The sequence below is a fragment of the Lontra canadensis genome, unplaced genomic scaffold, assembly GCF_010015895.1.
Source record: "Lontra canadensis isolate GAN:19392208 unplaced genomic scaffold, GSC_riverotter_1.0 scaffold36, whole genome shotgun sequence".
In the NCBI taxonomy this organism is placed as follows: domain Eukaryota; kingdom Metazoa; phylum Chordata; class Mammalia; order Carnivora; family Mustelidae; genus Lontra; species Lontra canadensis.
The window spans coordinates 14,670,962-14,687,922 of NW_022631030.1; the positions used below are offsets into that span (position 1 = coordinate 14,670,962).

General features: G+C 41.1%; 1 protein-coding gene across 3 annotated transcripts in view; it reads right to left on the reverse strand.

Moving 5' to 3' along the window:
* Window positions 1-16,961, reverse strand: part of SNX19 (sorting nexin 19) — a 40,912-nt gene that overhangs the window by 17,971 nt on the left and 5,980 nt on the right. For all 3 annotated transcript variants that reach the window (XM_032868944.1, XM_032868946.1, XM_032868945.1), the window contains exons 4-8: window positions 16,789-16,908; window positions 14,773-14,903; window positions 13,396-13,492; window positions 12,803-12,968; window positions 10,014-10,143 (exon numbers count right to left, since the gene is read on the reverse strand). In XM_032868944.1, the coding sequence (XP_032724835.1) occupies window positions 10,014-10,143; window positions 12,803-12,968; window positions 13,396-13,492; window positions 14,773-14,903; window positions 16,789-16,908 (644 nt within the window). The remainder of the gene's footprint in view (window positions 1-10,013; window positions 10,144-12,802; window positions 12,969-13,395; window positions 13,493-14,772; window positions 14,904-16,788; window positions 16,909-16,961) is intronic.

Below are 16,961 nucleotides of genomic sequence, written 5' to 3' on the forward strand. Positions count from 1 at the left end.
TACATCTAGCTCTAAATACTTAATTTCCTCTATAAAGCCTCCCTAATGTTTATGTAAATAAGAATCCCAATTTTTTTACTGCATTTACAGCCTATACCATGTCATTTAACCTCACATTGTTCAATACTTCTAATTGATTCATAAGGGTTCTCTATTCTCTTAGGCTCCAAGTCCCCTGAAATAGAAACAGTCACACATTAGATCTGAAGAGCTAGCAGGCAGCTGCTACTTAATAAGTACACACAGGCATCAAATCTTACACAGACTTTTCAAAAATTATTTGTAAAAAGGTCACCATAACAAGAACTGCATAAAGTTAGTTTCCTAGGAAGCAAATGAAGAGGGTTAGGAGCACCTGGATTAGGGGCAGTTCCCTGGTTCTGAAGAAACTCTGAGGTTCTGCTCTGGATATGACCAGGAAAGACTTTAAGTATGTAAGACCGGATGGAAGAATGTAGAGATAGAGATCATATGAAGAAAGGGATCCTGACTTGAAGGGTGCAGAAAAGAATTTACGTCTTCCAGGGTCTTTTGCTACTAACAGATCCCAAAAGCAAGAACATTATAAAGACTTTTCCAAAAAAACACATTAAAATGTAAACATATTCTTTACATCAGGTATGTTACTGCCCTGGCAATTCAGAATTCCTAAGGAAATGGAACATGGAGCCTGTAAAGATGTGATGAGAACTTATCCATATGGATGTGTCATATGTCAGTAACTCACCAAAGTTACTGAGTGCTTCCATGTACCAGGCATGTATCAGGAGGCTTTCATTATCATCGCTTATCTTCCAACTAACTTTATGAGCTAGGCACTGTAATTCCCATTTAGAGAGTAACTGAGGCAGAGGGAGGTTAAGAGACTTGTTTTAAGTCACACGGATAGTAAAATGCAAAGTATAATTTGAATTCAGATTTGTATGACTTCAAAGTCCATATTCTTATTTCCCTGTGTGGTAGGAAAGAGGCTGAGAAGCACACTAGCAAGACGTGCTTCCAGAGAGGGCCAGCTTAGATGGGTCTCACAGTGGGAGGCCCATGGCAGAGAGGGCACTATGTTCTTTTGGAAAGAAGAGTGCCACTAGGATAGGAGAGGGCCTGAGGGGCGCAAAGGAAAAACCTCCTCAAAGGAGGTTTTTCCCCCAAAGGAAAAACCAGGCTGAACTATGGCTCTGTGAATTTGAGGCACTCACTTAAAGAGCTGTTGGGGAGGGATATAACAGAAACTCAGTTTACATTGGTGTTTCTTGTCTCCCCATGATTGAGGAATCCTGGGATCCTCACTAGTGATAAACAGAGGGACTGATTTGATTGGAATGGCATGTGATGTTCATTGGACCAAATTTGTTACGTGCCTTCCATGTATATGATTAGGTGCTTACGACAGAATGATGAATAAGACAAGGGCCCCAACTCAGGATCCTGACAGTCTCAAACTGTCCTGGGTTCCTATTTGTTTAGTTACAGATGGGAGAGATACCAGTAACTTGACTTGAAGAAAGATGCTGAGGTTTAAATACCTCACGAGATTCTGTTTTATTTTTAACTGATGCAATGACCAATTCTGCCTCTCTGAGTGTATGAGAATTTACAGGCAGAACTGCAAAAACACATAGGCACCTATCTGTTATGTCCTTAAAGATGTACTCAAGTAGAAACTGTCAGTATATGATAGAAAAGACATGGTATTTTCATCTGAAGGTGGGTGTAGAATAACACCTAAGAAAAATGACAGGGAGGCCACTCATAATAGGACTCCTGAGGCCCACCCAGGCCCAGTCTACAGAAGTTGAAAACCTCCCTTTTGTCAAGATCTAGTGGGAGAGGCATGAGACAAGCAGTGCCCCTTTTCCTTCAAGGAAGCACAATACAACATGAGCAAAAAATTATTTTCAGGACCTCTAAAAACTACTTGAGTCAATAATGAGAGGGCAAGAAAATAATCTGAGGAAAATCTAGAGACTTAGTTTGAGGTAATTTTGAGATTTAGTTTGTATCTGAGGCTTTTGAAAAGCATGCTACTTTCCTACAGAAACTTCAAAGAAAGAGATCAGGTATAAGAAACCACAAGGTGCCAGAACTGAATTACAAGAAAGAGAAGTTTATGGAGCAAAGGAGAAAAGGGGTCATCTATGTTCCTTGAGAAACGCTGAGTCTTAACTCTGAAAATCTTCTTCTGAGAACTGGATGCAGAATAGGGATATCTAAGGGAGATTATCTCTGATCCAAGAGTGTTTTAAGAATAAAAATCAGAAATATGCTGATGGAAATCAATTTATATACTACAATCGTATGCATGTTTTCCTGAGTCCACGCAGATGAAAGCAAGAGAGACTAGATGTAAATAAGGCAGAGGGACTTGCAAGTGAGGACAGTTCTAGTGGCCATGGCTTGGGGAGAAACCCTGCAGAGCGGGGAGACCGTCAGAGTAGCAGAAATTGCCCGGGCTTTGAGGCCAGGAGGACTACAGTGGAATCTCAGGGCTGGTACTTACTAGCTCTATGATTCTGGGAAGCTTTATCTGAATATCCTTTTCCTTACTTGTAATATGTGTAAATACAGGTCTATCTCACAGAACTGCACTGCACATCAGTCCATGAAGCACAGAGTTGCTTAGCTGGTATAGTTAGTACTAAATAAATGTCAGCTCCTTTCCTGTGCCACTTGCTTGTACCCTTTGGTGGGAGGCCTGGAATTTCCCTTAAGATCTAATTGAGGTCAGAAAGACCCTTTAACCATTTGCTACTTAGACATGCCCACGGAGAAAGAGGCCCTTGAATGAACTCCACTAAGGAACATGTAAGATTCTGGAGTCACCTATAAGAATCGGTGCAAGCAGAGTATGTGGTCAATCATTCATAATTGTCTTTCAGGAAGATGAACAAGTGTGCCTGGCAGTGCAGCCCTCTGCAAGGGTCCCCTCCTCTCTTTCCACATGCCTGCTCCTGACCTTCCCTGAGAGATGGTTTGTAGAGACAGCATTTCTAAGAAAACAAGTCCATGGCCTGGCATAAAGCCCAGAGCTTGCCATCTCATTTTCTCCTGGGTCCAATGCTTGTTGGATTCCTTAAACCTGACACATCCTTTCTTTTCTCCTTCATCTCTATAGAATTCCTGACTCCACATACTTTTCTACTCTCCTTTGCCCACAGGTTACAGAACCTTCTCCTTTTTTTCCTTCCTCTTTTTACCACTCTATTCCATTCTCACGTGCCCCCCAACCCACACACACATACGCACACAAACACACTCACTCACTCGCTCACTCTTTAAGAAATCCTGATGTAGATGCCAGGAATGTGTCTGCTGCCCTTTTGACACAGAGTCTGATGCCATCTTTGGGGCCATGGGGAGGGCAGAGCCACAGGACGTGGCATTCGTGTACTCTACCGCTAGCCTGCTTCATATTTTTATCGTGGCATTGCTCTGGGCATCCAGGCAGGGAACCAATCCAGCTTCTTCTCATTCCTTTGCTCTATATCAGGACTCCATAATAATCTCACCCCTTACCTTGGCTGGATCTTCCTGCCCCAAACCTTCTACCATCAATGAAGCACGGTACATCTCTCCTCTTTCCCTCCAACCTAGTCATGTTTGAGTATTTGTCCAATTTCCCAACCCTGATTCTGATGCATGCAGGGATACTGGTAAGTTTCTTCTGTTTTCGGACATGAACAGTCTGCACAAGCTGGATTCACTTCTTGGCTAAGTCTGCTACCCCCACTCCTCTGCCCCTCCCTTCGTCTCTAGTTCCAAACAAGGAGTGCTCCTTACATAATTGGATGTTCCCAGCACAGAAGCTGACACATGAGGTCAGGCGCGCATGCGTGCAAGACTTCCCTTTGACTTAAAAATGCCTTTTTTGGGCATCTAACTTCTCTTCAGCTCCCTTCCCCCACTCTCTCCACACCATCAACAATCAAGGGAGATTTATGAAGCCTGGCTCAGCTCAGAACGCTTCCAACCTTGGCTTAGAAGGCGGGGTCATGAGGTTGAATTTACTCTCCTTTTTTTTTTTTTTTTGCAGGCTAGAGAGAGAGCTCGAGAGTGAGGCAGCGCACGCTCGTGATTTGCCAAGAGTCCCTGGCATCCAAGACAGTTACGCATATATAGGCCTTTTAAGGGAGCAAGGAGAGTAAACAAAGCTGAGGGCAGAGCTTACCTTCTTAGAGATGATAATGCAGGAGGTTGGAAAATTAGAACATTTTAAAGATGAACGTAAATCTAGATAGCTGTACCGTCCCTGATCTCCCAGCTGCAGTGAGCTCACAAGGACTAGAAAAGCGGCAGTAACTATCAGTGGCCCCAATACCGACTCTCTTTCTCTTTAAAGTACAGTGCTCAAAGGAGAGCCCACGTAATCTGCAAAAGGATACAGCTCCAATCCTTGTGGTTTCAGAAACACAGCAAACATGCTGCTCCCTGGGCAGCAGTCAGGGGGACAGTCTCAGAGAGGCCAACACCAAAGCAGGAAGCAGGCAGGGACCATACCATACCTCTTGCCCAAGCAGCAATGGTAGGTGGAGTGACAGGGAAGGTGCTGTAGCTTTGCGGGGATATCAAATTCCAGCTTATTTGCTTACCAAAGCAAGTAAAGCCCAAGAACATAGCACTGTATAAACCTTTTTAAAAATAAAAAAGAAACGTAAGCTATCGAGGGGAGAAGTAACATGGTCTGACCTTAGGATGCTGCAGGACCCTTTGTATTACATGCGAATGTGCATACCCACAGAAACATGATTTAGAGTTTACAAAGTGACTGATACTGTCCTCTTGAGGAATGTAGACTACTCTGAGGAAAATATTTTTGTTGGTTTTTAATCCCTTCAAATCCCAAGGCAATCCCTGAAAGAGAAAGTCATTATAGCTGAAAATCAGACAAATGGGTTCAAATTCTGCCTGTGGTATGCTTAATAGCTCTGTGATCTGGATTAAATAGCCACATTTCTTCGTAAGTTTCAGCCTCCTCATCTTTGAAATGGGGATCATAACACCTCTTTCGTAGGGCTTTTGGGGGAATTAAGTGATACAGTAAGTTTGTATGTTTAGCACAGTGTCTGCACAAAGTAAACTCTCAACAAAGGTTTGTTGGATACTAAATATCCTGAGGGTGACAATGTCACCAAGGTCAGCACTTTGAGTCCTGCAATAAATCCTGTCTTTTCCATATCTACCACGCACAGGGGAACTTGCTGGTACGAGACCACATACCACAGATCCTTCAAGCTTCTGGAAAGGGAATTGGGGTTCTTTTTCCAGATATCCAGTTCTTGACTCCTATCTTAAAAAAAGCTTCAAGAGCACTGAGAACCCAGCAGAAGATATCTGAGAAGAGGGCATGTTTATATATCATTAAAAAAGGTGGAATGATTTCTAGGGAAAGATTAAAGACCTTGACTGGGGAAGGATAAGACTCTTAGTTCTACTCTGTGGAGACTCGGGGTGAGAAGGGTGTCAGCCGGCTGTGTTCTTATTTCCATTGCAGTTAACACAAAACAAAATAGACTTAAAGATAAAATTTGATTAGAAATAAGTAAGAACTTTTTGACAGGAAGGGATATTAGACAACTGCATAGGTATAAAATATCACCTGGAAAAATCTATGGTGAACAAAGAGACCAAAAGATAACAGTTATCTTTATAAGTTATAACAGAGTTTTCCAAAAGTAATAGACACAATATTCTGTTCTTGCACAAGATTCATATTGGTTTCATTCAAATACATCCAGAATTTTCCACCTTTAACAAATAGAGATGCCACCTCATTTAAAAAAAAAAAATGGTAAAAGGAAAATCAAGAGAAATTTAGTTGTAAGCCCTCTCCCTGATTGTTTGGTGTGAGCTACCTATCTATGGGATTTGCTCATTTTCATTCACCTGACAGCTAGTACCTAGCTAAGCAGAAGCATGGTTCTAGTGGAAGTGTCAATAGATGGGGACACAAAGGTGAAAACTTAGCCTGATTCAAAGTTCTTTTCATGAAGAAAGGCACTACTTGATTCCAGTAGTTCTCCCCACCCATGTAACCAGTAATCCTAAAAAATACTACTGAACTCTGTGTACTTAACCTATGCTTGTCTATGGTGGAAAGAGACGTAGGTGGTCTGCTTCCCAATGTAAGACACGGGAACACTCCGGTTATTGCTTTAACATATGAGCCCATTGGCACAAAGTCACCTTGAAAGGCCTTACGAAGTCTCTATTGGTTAGGTACTCTGTTCTGTGTTAACTCGGAGACAGGCAGAGCGGGGACAATCATAGCTCTGGCAGGAGACTAGTATAGAGGGCATCCTGAAGACACAAAAGCCATCCTGAAGACATAAAAGTAGAGCAAATTTGGGCCACTAGCTGGAGAAATTTGAAAGAGAAAATACTTTTTATCCTTCCTTCCTTTTCCTGAAGTGTAAATATTAAGATGTAACATCTACTGGACACTTTTTATGAACCTAAACAGATTGATACTATTATTATTCTTATTTTCCAGATGAGGAAACCAAAGCTCAGAGAGATTAATCATAGCTGAGAAGTAGTATAAGATGTAGATAAGAATCTGGGCTTTGGACTACCTGGTTTTGATTTCTGGCTCCACCACGCATTAGCCTAATGATCATGGATAAGGCCCTTGGTATTAAGCCCCAAGAGACTGTATAAAATGTGAAAAGTCGGGACTGAGTCCGTTTCATTCACTAATTGACCAGCCTGGAGCATAAAGGAGTCAGACCAAAACAATCTTCTAGCTGGACAGAGAGGTAAGAGTAGTTCAAGGTAAAGTGGATGAATGCTACAAACAGTCTGGACGACAGTCTACCAGTATGCTTATACCAGAGGGCATGATGTATTTACTTCTGCACATCTCATCTGCTCCATTTTATCTCTGTCTCTTCCCTATCTCTAGAGAATTTATAATCATTATTCACTGAGGTAAACGCAATCTGGCTTAGAATTCTCAGTCTGAAATTTCCTTGTATTTAATTTCCCATAGAACCCTAACTATGTAAGATACTACTTTTTCAATGATCTGTCTGTAATTCTCAAATATATTTCTCTCTCCTTACCTGGTACTGGCTTAGCCCTTTAATATTCTGAGTTGTTCACACCTTAGTAACATTCATATATTTAATATAAGAATCTTAATCTTTTTATAAAATTTCTATTGACTCATCTATACTTTTCTGTTCCTCTGAATAATTTCTTATGTTTTGAAACCAATTCATCAAGCAAATGACTTCAAGGACAGAGGGTAATCAATTACCACATACTAGCTAGTTTTAGAATCTTCCAGTTTTTGGAAAGCAACTGGGATACCAGCAAGGGGAAACTTAATAGAGGAAGAAAGAAATGAAGGGTCGGTTAGCAATATTCACAGATGACCGAATAAAATACAGAGACTTGACTTCAAGTATGAAGGTAATGAGAAAGGAAATGTTTATTCTATTCTCTAACATTTAATGAACACCTTCTATGTCCTGGGTCCTGTGTAAGTTGCTGTGGATATATAGCCACGTCCAGTCCTTAAAGAACTGATAGTCTAGTGCAAAGTTTCTCACCTTTGCACTACTGATATTTTGGGTAGGATGATTCATTGTTGTTTGGGGCAGGGGCAGGGGGGAGAATGCTGTTCTGCGTAGTGTAGAATGTTTAGCAGCATCCCTGGCCTCTATCCACTAGATGAAATAGCTTTCTGCCTCTCTTCTCAGTTGTGACAAACAAAAATATCTCCAGATGTTCCAAAGAGCCCTGGGAGAAAATTGCCCCCAACTTGAGGACCTCTAGTTTAGGGAAAGAAAATCATTTCTCTATATACTGTAATAAGTATAATCATCAGAACTTTGAGAGTAAAAAAGAGAGCTCCTTAGTTCTGGAGGAAGGTGGGAGAGGATTCACAGAATAAATGACATTTAATGCTTAATTTTTTTGAAAAATATTTAGTAGTAGGCCAAGCAGACAAGAAAAGGGAGAGTTTTGGACATAGGGAAGGAGAAAGAATGAGAGAGATAGAATGAGAAGGAGAAGAATGAACAGAGAAAGACCATTCTGGTAGAGATAAGAGGATGAATAAAGACCTGAAGAAAGAGAGACCACAGAGTGTACAGGCCATGATGAATGGTTTGCATGGGGAAGAATTAGAAATAAGGCTGGGACCAAGCCATGTCACATAAGAAAGGAGAAATCTTAATATGATAAATATATATTTAAACACAGTGGAGCCCTTTCTCAAACAAAATATAACCCAGATCCCAGCCTATTACACTGACCAAAATGAAATTTCTTTGATTAGATCATGGTCCACCCAGTTTTCCTTTAGCTTCTAAACCACCTCTGTGGAACCCCTACAACTCTGGGAAACATAGTAGAAAAATCACTTTTGTAGGCAATAGGGCACAACTGAAGGATATTAAGTGCAGGCTATATATTCATATTTGCTTTTTGGAAAAAGCACTCTAGTGGCAGAGCTGAACATGGAGGAGGGACAAGGGGGAAAGTCAAAAGGCATGGCGACTAGTCAGCATTTTATATGTGGGTTTCGCTTGGAGACCAGTTGTCAGCTACAAAATGTAGGAAAAAGCACATTGGCTTTGGAGTTATACACATCTAGCTTCAAAGTCCAGGTGTCATTAACTATGACCTTATGTATGCTAGCTAACCTTGCCAACCTCTATTTACTTCTATAAAATGGGACTGCCTACCTCACTTGGCTGCTACAAGAAAATATATGTACATAGAAGTCAGGTGCTGGCATATGATGAGCACTGAGCAAATATAAAAGTGCATTTTCTTCTTTCACTAGGTCTTTTTATTATTGAGCTCCTGAAGCTTCTCTGATCTTAAGTAACTCTGAGAGTGGGAGGGGAGCTTTACTTGCTCCTTGTTAATGGATTTTCTACTTGTAGAATGGACACATTAATTCTGTTTTTAAAAAGAGTTTTTCTTTTTGGAGTGACCTATTATCATGAGCCACATGCTAACAGAAGACGTCCAGAATTTGACTTCTTACTTTCGGATCTGTCAGGATGTCTCAAAAAAAAAAAAATGTGGTAGGAGAAGAGTAAATGAAACAAGTTGGGATTGGGAGGGAGACAAACCATAAGTGACTCTTAATCTCACAAAACAAACTGAGGGTTGCTGGGCAGAGGGGGGTTGGGGGGGGTATGGACATTGGGTAGGGTATGTGCTATGGTGAGTGCTGTGAAGTGTGTAAACGTGGAGATTCACAGACCTGTACCCCTGGGGAAAAAAATATATATATATATATGTTTATAAAAAATAAAATTATAAAAAAAAAGGGAGAAATCAAAACAAGAATGGTCAAAACGCAAGCATTGTGTATACCTGTCTGGTTCTGAGACTGTGTCTCTGACCATCCTGAGTTTAGCAGAGTTTGTGTCATGGTTAGGAAGTCAGCAGCTAAAAACTCCATCCATGTGCAGATCTTTTAGGAGATGCAAGTGGTGTTGGGATTACAGTCCACATTTTATATATAAGAATACTTTTACTCCTTACCATCCTGTATAAGTACTTCTTTAGTTGTGAATGTTTACAGACCTTTTGGAGAAAACAATCTTTATTTTCAGAGAACTGATCTGTTTTCTCCTTGTCTCATTGTTTATCATCACAGTAAATGTATATTGTCAGTGAAGAGCAATGTCCATTGCAACAAGTTGGAAGGTATAGGTCTAGGGGGTATAACTGGGTGGAGAATTGATGCCCGAGTAGGAAGAGTTGAGGTGAAGTGTTTTAAGATCACAGACAGTGTAACTCAGTGGATTATGCCAGAAGTCTTACAGAAGCAGACCCATTTATACTTTAGACGTTGAGGTGATTAACATAAGCCTTTTGGTACTCTTTGGGCAATCTTCATCCCTCTGCACCTATGACAGAGTCTCTGTCTTTCCTCATGACTGCAGCTTTCCTGGACTCTACACCTTCCCTCTCCAGTGCAGAATTCAGCATCATATCCAACCCCTGTCCAATCTGAGACTCTAATACGATGAAGAACTCTGCCATCTTACCTCTGAACTAAGGTCCCAAATACAAGATGAAGAACTTTCTGAATGTTTTCTGTACATAGCCATCTCCACTGTTCCATCAGCAGCAAGAGGAGCAGATCTAGGGCTGTGTCAGCTAGCTCTGTCTCTGCTCCTGGGGAATGAAAAGGCATCAAAAGTAACTCAGGGGGTACTTGGGTGGCTCAAAAACTCTGCCTTCAGCTCGGGTCATGATCCCACAGTTCTGGAATCGAGCCCCGCATCAGGCTCCTGCTCGGCAGGGAGCCTGCTTCCCCCTCTTTCTCTCTGCCTGCCTCTCTGCCCTACTTGTGATCTCTGTCTCTCAAATAAATAAAATCTTAAAAAAAAAAAAAAGTAACTCAGAAGAGACCCATTCTGGAGGAACATATTTCAATGCACCGGGTCTTCACCGTTTTATCAATCATCTTGTATTTCTGTAATTCTTCTGTACTCAAATCAAGAGATGGTTTACTTTATATCTAAGAAGTTCAGTGACAGGCTCTGTATTTCTTTATAATTCTTTGTTTATATTCCTTAGTCACTCAGTAATATTTATCTTTCTAAAAGATTTTGCACATAATTATTTTGCCTATCTAGCTTCTGTTTCTTTTGTACTTCCCCCGCAGGAACTGAATACATTCTATTCCAAGTAACTGCTCCCAAATAATGACTAACTGAAACTGGCAAGGTCTAGTCTCTTCCATTCTTATATTCCACTGGCCTCCACAAAGCATCATGGAAATGTTGTGGGCAACAGATTTGGGGAAAGTTTTGGGATTCATTCCCCTGCAAACAAGTTGCTTTGAAAGTATCTCCATTACACAGAGCTACTGGGTTGGGATCCAGAAGGCTTTAGTTTTTGGTTTTGAGATAACATGTGGTTTGAGGAAGAACACTCCACCTTTGGTAACATATGCCATAACAATGACTGATTTCTTTCCTCTCTCAAAGACTGGAAAGACCACAAGTGACTTCACACCCATGCTAAGCTGAAGTCTCCTGAACAGATGTACTTTATGGATGGAAGCATCCGTTCTTTAACCCTGTTCAGGGGGCCCCATGTCATCTGTGATTTGCTTCCTAGGAGATGTCCCCGGGAATACATAATGTTCCAGAATGAATCTCAGCAATCTGGTGCTACTGCTGTGATTAATATCATAATTAATCATCAACAATAATTTTGTTAGTCTAGGACCTAAGGGTATTGTCTCAGCCAGCTTGCCCAAGCTCTCTTCCCTAAAGGGCTCTTTAGGACATTAATAAATTCAGATTTGGATGAATCTTTGAGAACCAAATCCTACTTTTTTCTTAATCCCATCTAATATCTCTCTCTCTCTCTCTCTCTCTCTCTATATATATATATATATATATATATATATATTTTTTTTTTTTTTTTCCTGCACTGCATTTCAAGGGGGCATGGGAACTGGTATGTTTATTTCCAGTCATTTCCTCAAAGACAGGATATTCAGTTCCTTGGGAAACAGTACCATGCAGAGCATCAGCCACCCTTCTGGATTTTATGATTTTCTCAGGTTCAGCATTTACCTAGAGCTGCCACCATGTGGTGACAGCCTGTCATAGCAGTAAAAAATAAGAAAGGAAACCGAGGGAAGAGAATCCTCTGGAAGAAAACGCTAAGTTTCGCATCATGTGAGCATTTTGTTTCTCAGGGCTAGAAGGAAACCTCACACATAAACTATACCCTTAGAGATATGATGTTCAAAATTTACAGGCTTGACTTTCTCTCATTTGTAACTTCCTACAGCTCTCTGATGCTTTTGCTGTTTTAACACTTCATTTACTTAACCAGTGAGATATATGGGAAGATACCAGATATGTGGGTTTTTTCACACAGTTAAGCTGAGGTCCATAAAGCAGAGGTCAGTTGACTGTTCAAGTACACCTGAGAAACAATGCTGAAATCAGTTTTTTTCTTCCCTCTTTCCCCCAGGATTTTGTGATCTTTTCTTTTCAGTGGGAGATTGTCTTAGTGGAACTGAAAACTTTTTTATAAGTTCTAGCTCAGCAAACATACTAATACCCAGGGCTCCCAATTCTTCCTCTGTAAAAAAAACCTGCATTTTTTTTTGAGAAGGAAGCCTCCCTGTCCTCACCTCTTCTCCCTTCCTGCTCTATGCTGGGGAACCGGGTGGCGTCATTTGTTACGGTAGTAAATAAAACAGAAGGAAAAGATCCAGGGAAAAGGAAGAATTCTATCTTGAGCTTCAGTTGCTCTATGGTACATCAAAGTGGAGATTTCTGGTAAGCAAGTGGAAATACTACATCCAGTATTTCGGCCTCATCAGCACATGTTAGACTTAAAATCAAGAGTACAAATGAGATCACTCAGGGGGAGTATACAGAGTAAGAACAGAGAGCCAAAAATAAAGTTCTGTAAGGCTACTAAGGGAACCAACAAAGGGAACTGAGAAGAGATCACAAGAGAGGTAGAAAGAAAACCAGGAAAGGGGTACCAAAGACACAAAAGAGAGTTTGTAGGTCAAGGGAGTCCAAAGATGCCAAACCATGGCAAAAACAAGATAATATTATATTCATGGATCTTATTTTGCTGGACCAGAACTCCCTGTTTTTGTCCCCTGCTCCTGTTTGACTCAGCTCTGGGGACTGTGTCAAATTCTTCTTTGTATCCTAGGACTCAGCACAGTCCCTCAAACACCGGTGTTTAACACATGGCTTGCTTAGCTGAACACAAAAGAAATAACATCAATGAATCCCGACTGTCACACCCTGCCTCCCTTCTCTGTGGGAACAGAGATCTTGTCACGTACCTGGATCACCACTGCGGAGATCATGGGTGGGCACAGCTGCATCCATACAACCTTTAGGGATTTGTTCTGGATCTTTTCCCGGGGCTTCTGCTGGCTGCATTTCTAATAACTTTGTCTGTTTTTCAATAAAGGATTCCATCACAGATGTGGATAGGATTTCTGACTCCTGAAGAAAGTGCCAGTGTCATATCACATAAAGAATGAAGAAAATAGGAGAGTAACCATGGACTTTCAGCTTCTTCCTATTCCTTCCCTGCACTAAGTATCATGAGTATAGAACCCAACTAACTCTGTGGCGACCTTTGGAAACTTTTCACTTTCTACCTAAATCCTAAGTAAAACAATGCCTTTGTATTCTCATTCACTGTAAATACATTTGGGTTATTTGCTCTCTCCCAGGAACTGGCCTTCCTTCTCATTCTGACATCTTTTATTATAAGCCCATGACCCTTGAGTTTAGAATAAAAATTAGAAATCTAGATGCTGGTTAAGTCCTTTAGCAAGGCACCTTTATCTCTCCTGACTTTGGAGAATGTAACTGCAGGATCAACATCCCAGCTATTAATTGAAGGAGTTATCTAGGAACTTCTTACCACACTGCCTTCCTGGAGACCATAGAGAATCTTCTCAGGTGCCTCAGTGATATTCAGTGCTGGAGCAATCTTACTGGAGGAGAACCTCAATCTGGACCTGGTGTTGACACAAAAGAGCAGAAACAACATAATTTATGGCTTTGATCTCCAAACAAAGGGCTGACAAGTATTAATACCTTAAAACAAGAACACCCATACTTATTCTTGGGAGCTTACTATGATCAGAGTTGCCAGGAGAGACCTGGTCCTGAAATTCCCAAAATGATATACATTCTGGCAGTTCTTAATACATAGTGCAACCACTGCACTAAACTATGTCCACAATGCATTTGTGTAAAGGCTTTTGCTAATGTAAAATAGGGGCCAGCCTATCCTGGTTGTATTCTCACAAGCTAAAAAATGGCTAGCATATACTATCTACTCATTAAAAATTTGTTGGAGATTAAATTGACAAGTGGCATAAACCAAAATTTTTGTTGCCGTTGTTCGTGCCCTTTTCATACATCCACTTACTCTCCCAGTGTTCCAAATAAAAGTAGGGAAGGAACCACAAGTGCTAACCTCATATTTCAAGGCTCTTATAAGCACAGATATCACAGTCATCCTTCAAAATATGGGCTGTTAAAAAAGGCTAAAAACTGTGTTATTACTGGTCCATGAGACACGAACATAGACAAAGACAGTCAGGCAAACATACAGAAACAAACATACAAACTCTCCACCCTTCCTTCTCCCTCCTCCAACACACGCTCGCGCACACACACACGGGTGCGCACACATACACACACACATTCTCTTCTCTCACTCACTCACTCTTTCTCTTCATAATGGTCCAGGTACAGATATGAAGTCTGCAGTTAGGGGTAAGTGTGATGCCCTTCCCTTCCACATGATGGTTTTGGAAGGGTAAATATGGGACCCTAGTGCAGGACAGAATAGCCTAAAATAGGCCCTATATGTGTCCATCCTGGCCCTTTCCTGTTTATTGCATCTTCTGAGCTAAGATTTCCAGAAATGATGACAGAGATCAGTTATAAGTCTTAGTTCTTAATAGGAGAGAAACATCTCAATTTTCTAGGAAAATAGAAAAGGAGAATATCCATATTCTACAGATTTCCTTCTAGTCAAAACTCCATGGTCAGTTTAAGCCCTGGGTTCCCATGGCAAGACAAACATTTAGCAGGGATACCTATGCTGGATCTCAGGCTCCTTTGGGATGAGCACTGAGGAGTGTGGGGTCTGGCTTTGTATAAAAACTGGTATGTATGACCCATCTCCTCTCTCCTAGGGCCAGAAAGTGGGGATAGACTTTGGCTGAGGACTGGCAATCATCCTGAGAATTGGAAAGGGTCCCCGCGTGACCGAAGGGCTTCTCACTTGCTGGGCTTCTTGCCTTCTGTCTGGGGCTTGGTTTCTGTCTCGGCCTCACTCAGCTCTTCTGTGGGGCTCTGGGGTTCGGAGCGAGGAAATGCTGTCTTCAGTGTATCCACGATAGCACTTACCACCATCTGCAGGGGTCAGAGGTGCAGGGTCAGACAGAAACCACCAAATGAGCAGTTGTCTCATGGTGCTTTATGCAATGAAGATGAGCAGATAGCCGGGCTAGCTAGTGGAGCCTTTTCATCAGCATAGTCAGATACCAGATTTCCTGGCAACTATCCCCCCTTTTCTCGGTGGCCATAAAAATCTGCTTCCTCACAGAGTTAAGACAAACAATGCCATGGGAAAAGAAGCCAAAACAAACAATGAGATAAATAAAAAGGTGGGAGTTCTGCAGGCTGGTGAAATACTTTTCATTTTTCAATTTCTTTTCTTGCATATGAAGGAATGATTTTTAGTTTCCAAATCAATAATACTTTCACTAAGATATGAATAAATGGAAGTGATATAGGTAGGAATATATGGAAAAGAGAAAGAGTAAAGATTATCAAATAAGAAATACATTCTAGAAGCATATATAATATTAACATGCTCAGAGTAATTCAGAGTAAAGAACTGTTTTTTTCAGTTAATCCACACAATTTCTCTTCTTTACAGAAAGAGTAACAAAAATTACTCATGTCAAAATTAAGGAATAATTGGTAAGAGTTGATATAAACTAGTCGTAAAGACCAAATAAAACAATCCTCACTGAAGAGCAAGAGTTGTGTATATTTTTCAAAATGGAAAAACGGCACATAGATATGTGCTAAAAAGGAAATTCACAAATGAAACCCTAAAATACCAAAGAAGTAAAAAGAAATCTTTACTTTTCCTTCGGTGCTCCTTGCTAATTAACACTGCTGGCTTCCAGCAGCATCACGCCTTCCTTAATTCATGCCTGTGTTTATCCTCTACAAAGAACATAGCTAGCACAGCTGAGACAAGGCTGAAGTGGTGGGGTAAGATGACGATAAAGCAGAGGGGTAACAAACCAGGGAAAGAACAAGAGGACAGCATGAATAGATAATGCAGCTTAGAAAATTTAACTTGTTCTCAAGGCTCACAAAATTGTAGTTGCGGGGAGGGTTCTTAACTTCTCTGTTCACTCTTGTATCACCAGCAGTTAGTCCTGTTCATGGTCAAGCTCATACTTGACCAGGGAAGCAGTAAGTGGTTGGTAAGTCAGTGAGTGAACACATCTGTGTGGATGGACACATCCTCATGGAATTCTGGGAATTCTACTTCATGCCTCCCTTTTCAGTTTGCAGCTTTTTCTTCATAGCAATGAATGTCTCCTAATTCCTACCACGATATTCCACTTTTTCATTTTATCCCCTGAAATCTACAGAGAGACCCACCTTCTGCAATGAGTCAGTGGTTTCTAACCTTTTTAAACACATGCCACCTTTGGATAAACATAAACCTCAGACTTGTGCCCTGGAGACTCTAAAATCAGCTGGTAATCACTGCTTACAGGATATAATGTGTTGTACACATGCCCTTCTCCTACCATCTCCAAAGGTTCTGAGCTAACCTCTTGAAAAAAGTGTAATTCTTTCCATGCTCGTTCTCCAACAGAGAGTCACCACACCAGTCTAAATCCAGCTTAGTGTCCTGTCTTGGGGCTCTTTTTCCTGAGTGACCAACACCAGGAATGATCCTTACCTCCAGGAGACTTTTCTGCCACCAACGATTTATGGAGATACAGATCTATCCTTACCTTCCTCCACTGAATAACAATGTCATAATATTGCCTCGGAGATGTGTGTACATATATAGTGTCATAGTTGCCCACTGTAATTCAGCAAAGTGATGGTCCAACCAATATTTGCAACAGGTCTTAAAAATTCTCATCCACGTTCCATGGACTCCTCTCTGCTGTATCTCCCCACCCCCAAACTCCTTTATTTTTTAATCCTTGCATACACTCTGGTGAGAAACTAAAGCTGAGCACAGTGGCCCTGCTGGTACCTTGTCTATTCTGGACACCATGAATGGTTTCTTGACAAAGGCAATACGAGCATCTGTGTTCAGAGCAAGGAACTCCTGCATCTCCTCAGTGTTAGCGATCTCTGGAATGGCACAGAGTTGCTGCAAAAGACACAAGAAGGATTTCAAAGAGAAATTCAGGTCCCCAGGTCTTT